Source organism: Physcomitrium patens, chromosome 1 (genome assembly GCF_059467195.1).
Source record: "Physcomitrium patens ecotype Gransden chromosome 1, ASM5946719v1, whole genome shotgun sequence".
NCBI lineage: Eukaryota > Viridiplantae > Streptophyta > Bryopsida > Funariales > Funariaceae > Physcomitrium > Physcomitrium patens.
In genome coordinates this window covers 22,991,566-23,002,585 of record NC_143410.1, presented here as the reverse complement: position 1 = coordinate 23,002,585, position 11,020 = coordinate 22,991,566, and the positions used below count along the sequence as shown (strand labels likewise).

General features: G+C 33.2%; 1 protein-coding gene across 2 annotated transcripts; it reads left to right on the top strand.

Annotated features, from left to right (window-relative positions):
- Positions 1-7,696: 7,696 nt before the first annotated feature.
- On the top strand, positions 7,697-10,587 carry LOC112285768 (inositol diphosphatase DSP1). 2 transcript variants are annotated; one of them, XM_073537018.2, is made up of 6 exons: positions 7,697-7,939; positions 8,187-8,391; positions 9,128-9,221; positions 9,582-9,639; positions 9,888-9,931; positions 10,039-10,587. In XM_073537018.2, exons 2-6 carry the CDS (start codon positions 8,261-8,263, stop codon positions 10,258-10,260), a joined length of 549 nt encoding a protein of 182 aa, XP_073393119.1. In that variant the 5' UTR covers positions 7,697-7,939; positions 8,187-8,260; the 3' UTR covers positions 10,261-10,587. The 2 variants fall into 2 exon arrangements, with proteins under 2 accessions (XP_073393119.1, XP_024382638.1); XM_024526870.3 differs by lacking the exon at positions 7,697-7,939 and having other exon boundaries at positions 7,961-8,391.
- The last annotated feature ends 433 nt before the right edge of the window (positions 10,588-11,020 follow it).

The window sequence follows — 11,020 nt, the reverse complement described above, 5'->3', positions numbered from 1 at the left end:
CAAGAGAAGTCTTTGATAAAGATTCGATAATAGTTGGTAAAGTCCTAAAAGCATTGGACATCTCTTATCATTTTTGGAATCTTTCAATTCATAATTGTTTAACTTTCTGAAGATCCATCATAAGTCCATCATTTGAAATAATGTATCCTAAGAAGTAAACTTGAGTAGTTTGGAATACCTTTCTATCTTGGCATTGAGTCCCACATCACTTAATTTTTGTAACACACGACAAACATGTAGTTCATGTTCATCTATATTCTTAGAATAGATCGAGATGTCATCCAGATAACAGACAATAAAATCGTCTAAAAACTTTCAAAAAAACATCATTCATTAGATGTTGAAAAGCTGTCGGTGCATTAGAAAGTCTAAAAGGTATGACGTGTACTCAAAATATCCATACCTTATTTAAACACAGTCTTCAATTCATCTCCTTCTTTAATATGTACTAGATTGTATGATCTTCGTAGATCTATCTTGTATAGATCTTAGCTTGATTCAATTGATCGAGAAGTATGGATATCAAAGGTAGAAGGTATCTATTCTTGATGGTGATCTTATTGAATCCTCGATGATCAAAACAGATCAGCAATGATCTATCTTTCTTCTTCACAAATAAGTTTGGAGCTCTTTCTGGTGATTTGAAATGGCATATGAAATTCTTGGCAAGATTTTCTTCAATATATTCCTTAAATTCAGCCAATTTATTTTGTAATAAATTATAGATTGGTCCAAATGGCAATTGTGCTCCTTCTTGAAGGTCAATTGAGAAGTCACAGGAATAATGTTATGGAAGAGTATCCACATTCTTCTTCTCAAATACATCTTGAAATTCTTAATATTGCCTAGGAATGCCACTTGAAGTATTCGCATCATCAGAAATAGGTGTGGTATAAGTCACATAAGATGATTCTTCTTCTGCAGCATACAAGAAAGCTCTTGTACCTACCAACATAAGTTTAATTGTACTAGACTTATGACTTTCTACTAGATTAATTTTACTCTTAATTATACTTTTAAAAACGTCAAGGATATGAGAAATCCAATCTATACAAGGATCATACTTTTCAAACCATGATGAATCTAAAATGATTGGATTAGATGAAGATCAAATTATATTAAAGATTACGCAACTACTATGACCATTTATTGCTACATCTATAAGTAGTGTTTTATGAGTAACATCTCTAGAAGAAAATGGACAACCATCTATGACTTCTACATGAACAAGTTTGATTTTTTATATTAATGGTATTTTATGACTTTCAACAAATTCTATGTTTAAGAAACAAGCTAAGGCTCTTAAATCTATCAAGGCGGAGGCTTTATAATTATTAGGTCCTAAATACACATCTATTATAAAATAAGGAGAAGGTTTTGAGCAGAGGATAGGACCTTCATTAGAAATTGTACAAGATTTCAGCCACATAGTCTCTATTATAGTTGGACAAATTTGTTTTTTGACACATTGTCTTCTTTGACAGATATGCTCCTCATTTTGTGATTTTGTTACTTCTTTAGAAAATGTTGAGCAATGTGTTTAGATTCTCCACAATATAAGCATAGTCCTTCTTGATGGCAATAAGTCTTTTCTTGGTTGATAAGAGGTTTAAAACGTAGTACATTAATTTGTATATCATCTACTTTTGAATGTATATGTTGAGGAGATATTGATGTTGCTATAAAATTGTAGTAATGTTAAGGCCTATTTATACAGCTCACAGATCAAAATTCAAAAAGTTGATTATCACATTTCACAACAAAGTCAATTTCTTGACTCAATGTTTGAAGATCAAGTAAGTTGAGCATCAATTTATTTACTTCATATTATAATCCATAGAAAAATTGGCTAATAAATGTAGCATCATCCCACTCAATATCAATTGCAAGTTGTCAAAACTAAAAAGCATATAATGTTACAAATCGATTTTCTTGTCACAAAATACAGATCTTATTGGATACAACATGAGTTGCATCATGTGTCTCCATACATGGACTAGATTTCTGCCAAAAATGCCTCCAGATTATTCAATATTGAATCTTGTCCTTCAAGAAAAGATAAAAACCATGATAGTGCCGAACCTAAAAGAAGTATATCAATGAATCTAACTTGTGATTCTGGAACTGGATAGCTTTGAGGTTGAAGTTCAATCACAAGTTGTACTTAATTAATAAATTATCAAAATTTAGATCTTGTACCATCAAACTTCTTAGGCAAAGCAATTCTTGGTTTTCTAATACTTGAAGGATGTTCCACCATGGGTGAAGGGACATGATTTGGTACAGATGTTGAAGCTGCTCTAATCATCTTTGTATCTTCACTTCTTGCCATTCTTGTTGATCTTTATAGTGGTAAGCTAAGTTGATGCATCGTAAGCATCAATTTCCTCAATTGGTCTTGCATTTGTGCCATTTCACTCTTCATTTCAACAAGCTTTGCTATAATAACACTCAAAAATATATCTAATATCACTCACGATAAGTAGAAGAAAGAACTTAAGAACAAAGAAAATAATAAGAACAATATTAGTCTAGAAGAAGATAATCCACATCTTCTAATATGGTTATGTCTTATCATGAGAAAGGGATAATCCATTCTTAATCAAGATAAGATAAAACTCTGATATTGTAAGTGTACTCTTGTCAATCTGTCAAGGACATGAAATAAAAGATGATGCATAAACCAATGAAATCCATGTCAAAGAAAGAGTAACAAAATAGAAATAAGGAAGTACATATATTAAAAAGAAACTAGAATAGCTTATTGCCAAAAGACAAGGAAACTTGAGACTCTTGAAACTAAACTAGAAGCAAGAAAGGAATTAATAAGAGTGAAGAGGGCTTCACTCTTATCTCTATATATACTATCTAACTAAGGGCTATGTGGCAATGTTCTGTAGGACTTCCAATATGTGTTGACTTTGTAGGACACATGCCTTGTCTTACAAAGCAAGGTTTTTTAAATGCGAGCTACATAGTTAGCTTGGTCTTCAAGCTAACAACATGTGTGGCACATGGCCAACTTGTTGACCACGTTTCTAATCCTAAAAGTCAATTATAGACATCTATAAAATCAAAGCAACATCTATGAAGCTTCTAGGAAGTTTTCATAGAAGATATTATAAAATTAACTTATTTTTACCTAATTTTACTTACTTCTACCTATTTATACAAATAATTATTAGCTTACATGCATATGTTTGTGACACAATGATAGTATTCAAGTAAATACTAGCTATTCACCATTTTTTCTTAATATTGATCAACATCTTATTACACTTACAACTTTTCATCATCACATTGACACCAAAAACTCAACCATAGAAGAGTTTATATGATAGCTTATAATGGCCTTACAAGAAATATACCACCTCTTTTTTTATCATAAAAATTTGATAGAAGTAATATGTAGATAACCATTGGCAATGCAAAACCTTTTGGAAGGATGATCTAGTGTTACTCTCCAACACCAACTTGTTGCTTGCTACATCAACTAAAATTCATAAATTGACATCTTAGTAGCTTGGATCTTTCTACATTTCTATAGTGATTTTTGATGTTGCATACTACCTCAAGCTTCCATCACATATTCAGGTCTATTCTATCTTTCACATTTCACAATTGAAAAAATTTTATACCAAGCCAAAGTACTTTTTGGATCAATACTAACCACCACTACCACTAGTTGTAGTTGATGACCAACAAAAATATGAAATAGATAGCATTTTAGAACATTGATATCTTCACTATGGCAGTGGATATCTACAACTTCAGTACAAAGTTCTTTGGAAAGGTTATTCCATTACCAATGCAACCTGAAAATCTACACTAAACCTCATCTATTACTTAGAGACATTTTAGATATACCATTGAGAACAAAACAAAGACGTTCCATATTAGTGGAGGAGAATTAACTATAACAAGATATAAATAAGTTATTTGTATTATTGACACATAGCAATAGATAATTAGAACCATGTTTGAGAAGTTATAAAAGCTTTTAGAATTGGGGCTAGGTTAGTAGATTAGGTGGGACCTATTGTGGAACATTCTAGAAAGATCTTAGGATGGTTATCTAAATAGGGTCTATTATGGAACCTTCTAAAAAGGGCTTAGGTAGGTATTTAGATGGAGCCTACCATAGAACCTTCTAGAATGAATTAAAGGCAGTTATCTAAGTGAGGTCCATCATCTAAAAATATTCTAAAAAGTCCAAGGTGATAAAACAAATTATAAATAGGATTAGCCAAGGCCTTTTGGATATCTGAACAAGTATAACTTGAGACCTTTTTTCTTAATGAAATTTGATTTTGTAACTTTTTGTTCAGTTCTATTTTATTTTATTTCTCTTTGTTTAATTTTGTCTTTTGTATCTTATTCTTTTTAGTTCTATTTAGTCTTGTTTTGGTCCAATTTGTCCTACTTTGTGATAAAATTTTATGTTGTTGTGGATTAAAAGGGTCTAAGACTCTCGAGATAGATTAGTCTTGTTTCATTTTCAATACATACATTCAAAAATAAAAGACATGTAAATTAATGTAATATGTTTTAAACCTCTTAGTAAGCAAGGAAAGAATTATCATAATCAAGAAGGATTGTGCTTATATTATGGAGAATCTAAGCACATTGTTCAATGCTATTCAAAGAAGTGACACAACTACAAAATAAAAAAATATGGTTGTCAAAAAAAATATTATTTTAGAAAACAAGTTTATCCAATTATAATAGAAACTATATGATTGGTATCTTGTACAACACCTATTGAAGGTCCTATTTTTTTCTTTAGAATCCTCTTTTTGTTTCACAATCGATATTTGTTTAGGACCTAAAAATCACAATTTTTTTTCTCTTATTAGATTCAAAAGCCTCAACTTATTTTTTAGATATATAGTTTGTTAAAAGTCATAGTAAATTTTTAATATGAAAAAATAAATTTATATATGTAAATATCATAGATGGTTGTTTGTTATTTTTTAGGAATTTTTCCTATAAAATCTTTTCTATCAAAATAACAACAAATAGTTATAATAGCTTTATCGACTATTGATTCGATCTTTCTTGACTAAGTCGAATCAAATATGTTCTTAGACCTTCTTATTTATAATATTAAGAAAAATTCTTCTAAATTTTATTATACTTTTAAGTTTAAGTTTTTAAAAAAAATAATCTTATTTCAAAGGACTCTTATGTATTCTATAAGGTGAAGCAAAATTATAAGTTTTTCAAGTTTGTGACAACTTTTCAATTATAAGGCATTTTGGATATAATAAGACCTTGAAATTAATTTTAAAAGATTCTTGATAGCGTAATGTTTATATGGAAATTAAAAGTATTGTATAATTATGTGATATTTATTTAAGATCAAAAAATCCTCAACATCAACTTATTAAACTTTTTCAACCACTATCTATAGCAATACAACCATAGTATTTTATTTCTATAGATTTTATCATGGATTTTTTAATGTCAAGTACTTATGACTTTATGTTTATTATAGTAGATTATTTCACTTAGATAATATATTTTTATATCATATACAAAATTTATCACATATAAAGAAACATATATATTTTTTTAGCAATATTTATTGCTTTTATAGATTGCCAATGTATATTGTAGTTGATAAAAAGATCCAATTTGTATTGAAGTTTTGGAGAATTTTTTCAAGATATTGAAGTTTAATATAAAATTATCTTCAACTTTTCACCTTCAAATTGATAGACAAACAAAACATATAAATTAAGTTTTGAAGCAATCTTTAAGATGTAATATTCACTAATATCAAGATAATTGAAGAACTCTTTTTTTATTTGTAATTTTTTTATTCAATATTTTTTTTTACTAATTATGGTTATTATCCATAACTTAATATTTTTACTTTTTAAAAGTTAATAATCCCACAATAAAAGATTTAAAAAAATATTGATTAAAATTATATACAACAATGAAGGTACAATGAAAAGAAAATCAAGAACAATTAAAGATCAATGCAAATGCCTATTGCAAAGAACAACCTCAGTTTTACATTGGAAACAAGATATGATTACTTTGTTACAATATCAAGACTAGATGCCTTCTTGATAAATTAGAATATCACAGACTTAAATTATTTCTTATTTATAAAAAAATCAATCTATTTACTTATCAATTATACATATTAGAGTCTATAAAGTTCCATCATGTATTCTATATTTCCCTTTTTGAGCCATATAAGATAATTAATATCTTGAAAAGAAGACAAATATCATATCTTTTCATAAAAGTAGATAATAAATAAGAATTTGAGATCAAAGAAGTTTTAGACTTAAAGTGACATTGGGATATGTTAGAATATCTTATATATTGGTACAATTATGATGTTAGTAAATACACATGGAAGCCATCTAAAAAACTTACAAATGCAATAGAAAAGATCAAAACTTTTTATTGATAATATCCATCATTTATCTTTGATTTTATTTTCTTTTTATTTATGATATTAAAGAAATGGAGAATCAACAACCAAGGGATTCAATTTAAGATTTATTATTTTTCAAATTATTAGATAAGACATTGTAATTGTGACAACTTTTAAGATGATAAAATAAAGATGAAGTTCTTCAAAAATAACATGTTATTTTTTAAGTAGGTAACAAGATACAATAGATTTGGTATCACAACCTTAGAAGAGACTCTTAATGTTTGATAATATTATTGAAAGTAGGAACCACTCTTAATAGTATTTCAAATATTTTGTTTGAAAGAAGTTATGAAGGCCTCAACAATAATCAAATATTAAGGTGGTTTTTTTGCCGTACTATCAAGGATGAGAACTTGATGAAAGAAAATTAAAAAATAAGATTTTTTAAAATGAATATATATATATATATATATATATATAGAGAGAGAGAGAGAGAGAGAGAGAGAATGACTATTGCCAAAAGAGAAGAAAAATTAAAGACCCTTGAAACTTAACTAGAAGCAAGAAAGGAATTGGCAAGAGTAAAGAAGGCTTCATTCTTGCCTTTATATACATTATCTAAGTAGAAGTTATATGACAATATTTTATATGACAATATTTTATATTTAGAGTTCTTATAGAATATTGACATATATTTCTTAGTTAGATAATATATATAGAGGCAAAAATGAGGTCTTCCTCACTCTTGTTAATTCTTTTTTTACTTTTAATCTAATTTCAAGAATTTTTAGTTTCTTAGTTTTTGGCAATAGTCATTTTAGTTTTTTCTTAAATATACATATTTTCTTATTTCTTTTTTGTCATCTTTCTTTGAAAAACATCTCACTTGTTTATTTACAATCTTTGAGTTCTTGTCCTTGATACTTCATGGTTTCATAAAGTGAAATTAAAGATCTTAACAATAATTTGAAGGATTGTGTGTTAAAATTCCATACTTATTATAAAAAGACCATTAGATTGCTTAATCTGTACATTATTGTGCATCAAGTAATGTTTTCTATCACAAGGTGAGTGACACAAAACACACACATCCATAATATTTGTTTATTAAAGTGGAGGGGGAGGAAGAAAAGGAGCAAATTACATGGTGCATCAATGATGAAGAGGGGGAGGATGATATATGGATGAAGAACTATATAGTCAGGAGAATGCTTTGGTTGGATGGAAGATCTCTCTCAGGTAGGGTTTTAGAGGGGTCACTGCCCCCTCTCTTGGGTCACGTACGCTTGGTCCCACGCTCGCTCGGTTTCGCACTTGTTTCGTCGCGAGCTTGGTCTCTCACGTGGTTCACCGCGTGGTTACGGGGGGCGGGGGTTGAGGCGAGGTCGGACCGTGACCAAAGCCGCGGAGCACACTTGCAGCGAAAGCTTCCGGCTATGGTGAGACACGATGCGGCATGGCAATAACGACAACGCCGTGGCGGGACCCCTGCGTGGATGGATCTCTCGCTGTTGCCCCCTTCCTCTTCCTCTGCTTATGGTGATTATTGGATTTATCCTTTGCGCAGCTTGCCTCTTGACGATGTCTTCGTGACGGCCAAGCTGATGGCCAACCGTGTGAAACTTTGCCGGGACAATTCAGAGTAGGAATAGTATCGTGTATCTGCCAGATGAGTGCGAGGATGGCCCGTGCGACTGGTTTGGCCATGAGTCACTGTTGCTGCCGGCTCCTACGCCTTGTGCCTGTAGCTTTGTTGCTGAGGATTGCTGCCTAGGTGTGTTTTTAGGTGCTGAATAGCGAGGTTGCGAGGAGGTTGGCGGAAGCGGTGCGAGAGGTGTACGGGAGACGGAGTGCAGCAGGATGGGACCCGAGGATGATCTCCTGATTCCGCCTCTGAATTTTGCCATGGTGGATAAGGGGGTGTATCGATCCGGCTACCCTAACAAGAAGAACCTGCCATTTCTGCAAAAACTTCGCCTCCGTTCTGTTGTGTGAGTTTTGTTGCACTCTTTTCGCATTTTGATTGGATTTGCAAAGGTGCGGTGCGAGCTGGTTATACTGGCTGTGCAATGTCACTGTATTTAGTGTGCTGAATTTTGCTGCTGCGTTGGAATGTCACGTGCGGAGTCGACTATAGCTTATGAATGTCCTTTGTTCATTTTGATTTTGGTCATTACAACCCTCAATGTTCCGCATCAAACACAGATTTTTCATTTTGTTTTTGATTATTGTGAGTTTCGACGCTATGATTGCACTGATTCATTGTCGATACAAATCGTATTATATTCTTCTCATCACATATCTCGGATGCTATTATGATGTCTTTCCTTTGACCGAATTCTCCTATTTCAGTGAATACTTAGCGGAAAGGTTTAGTGCGTGGTATCCTTGTGGACTTCTCTTGGTCCTCGAAATACGCTATTGGTTATCGGAGATAGTGAAACTCGTGTCAGTACGAGTTTTGTCTTGCGAATCATTGTCCGCATCGGTAGCGCAAAGTTGTTTCCCGAGCGGCAGTATTCTCGGGAGTATGGAGGTGGAAGATGCGGAGAAATTAAATAAGATTTGCTCATTTGGCTAGCTTGTATGATTGTAATTGGAACTACACCATCAAAAATTCAGGATATGTATTTTTTATTTATAGAAATGCTGCACTTGGAGGACCTGGGCTCAAGCTATGGCATCTTTCAAGGACAATCCTGATTCATTTGTTCATGTGAATGACAGTTATCTTTGTCCTGAGCCTTATCCAGAGGCGAACATTGAGTTCATGGAGAAAAATGGTATCAAGATGTTCCACTTTGGAATTGAAGGCAACAAGGTGACAATTACTTCTTTCGCATGCTGTCATGAGTCACAACTCTGGTTAAGTTTCGTGGATTCTTGTCTACAAGCTAGTACAGTTTCGATTCGCTTTTATCTCACATCCCGGTACTTAATGTTGATGAATGGCCCAAACTAGCTACTTGCTATGTAATCGTGTCAAACTTCATGCTGTTGGCCTCTGAAGAGTAGGAGATTCGTGCATCTGGAAACTTACAGTTGATCATCGCTGTATTCCTCGGCTGTAGGATGTGTAGCTGGAGCTTGACACGCTGTAGAGTGATGCCAGAGGGACACTGTTAGTTTTACCTTGCAAGAGAATGGACATTGTATTTAAGCCGTGCTGTAAATGCTGCAGGAACCCTTTGTGGACATTCCTGAAAATGTCATACGAGATGCATTAAAGGTTTTGCTTGGTATGCCTCATTATTACATCATTATCTTTGCTATCAAAACTGACCTGGAAGTTGAGGGTCAGAAACGTCGATCTGGAAAGGCAGAGTGTCCTTATGTATTTCAGTGAGTGTCAAGTTAGTGTGTTAGAGTACTCATGTTTCAGTTTGATGGTGAATGTATTTTTGTCAAGGCACCATGAACATTTCTCTTGGGTATGCCGTACTTAATTTTTCGAATGACTGGAACTATTGTGGGAGTTTTGAACCAGATGTGAAGAACCAGCCTATTCTTATTCATTGCAACAAAGGAAAGGTACGTAGTATATCCTTTCAGTAAGCAGGGTTTATATCAGCAACTCTAGTTTGGGTTTTTGTAAACTGTGCCGTGATTGACAGGGATATACATTGGATGGTTTGCAGCATCGCACGGGTTGTCTTGTAGGGTGTCTCCGAAAAGTACAAAATTGGTCATTGACGTCTATTTTTGACGAGTACCGTCGCTTTGCTGGTGCCAAAGTACGGATGCTGGATCAACAGTTCATGGAACTATTCGACATTTCTACTTTCAAGCAGACTGGAAGAACCTGGCTCTATGCCCGGACTCGTCAGCGAGAGGACAAGCTTGCTATCACTGCTTCTTGACTTGAATTCCATTTTTCTTGAGTTTAAATCTGTTTTCCGCGGCATTTGAGTGATCAATTGATCTTATCATTTCGACTTGAATGATGTAGTTTCATAACATAAAATTCTTGCAATCTAGTGTGGCATAGAAGTGGCTGCTCATGGCCAATGTAGAGGGAAAACTCCCTTATATAAAAATGACTTAAGTGGGATGTACTTTATGTACGAGCCTTGCCTTTGTTCTTCTGAGCATTCTCGAAATATTGGTAGGATTGCCACATGGTGCAGGAAGATGTAAAATCTCAGCAGAGCTTGATATGCATGGTTACCATTGTTTCCTCACCTGAAGCAACGTTTCTATGTCGTTCAGAGGATTGAGTATGTCTTCATTTTTGCGACATTTTCATTACACGGGCATGAATTTGTGGTCGAGTACCCACGAAGCTCAACTCTGATCTGTCATCCCATATCTGTCGATTCCTGGACTTCATGTTGATTTAAAACTGGTGCATAAGTCGGCCAATCTGCTCCACCGTTGTCTCGCTCTCTTGTTTGGTGAAATCGAAGCTTCTTCCCTGAGGTTCAAACTTCAAAGTCTTGTCGGTTTTGGTCAAAATGACGATACTCCCTATCAGTTGAATTACATGAGGAGACTAGTTTGCATGAGCGCATCTAATTCCAGAAGAATCCAAGCGCATGAAAGATTTAAAAGATAGTTTGGTGACGTACATGACAATCCACTCTTGGAACGATTTGACCACGTAGTACTTGGAAAATCCAT

What these genes read in the sequence shown, in the direction of transcription:
- LOC112285768 (XM_073537018.2), top strand. Translation starts at nt 8,261, where the DNA reads ATGGGACCCGAGGATGATCTCCTGATTCCGCCTCTGAATTTTGCCATG. An exon ending in CTTCGCCTCCGTTCTGTTGT is followed by an intron (nt 8,392 to 9,127) that starts GTGAGTTTTGTT and finishes TGTGAATGACAG; the next exon opens with TTATCTTTGTCCTGAGCCTT. An exon ending in TGCATTAAAGGTTTTGCTTG is followed by an intron (nt 9,640 to 9,887) that starts GTATGCCTCATT and finishes GTTTTGAACCAG; the next exon opens with ATGTGAAGAACCAGCCTATT.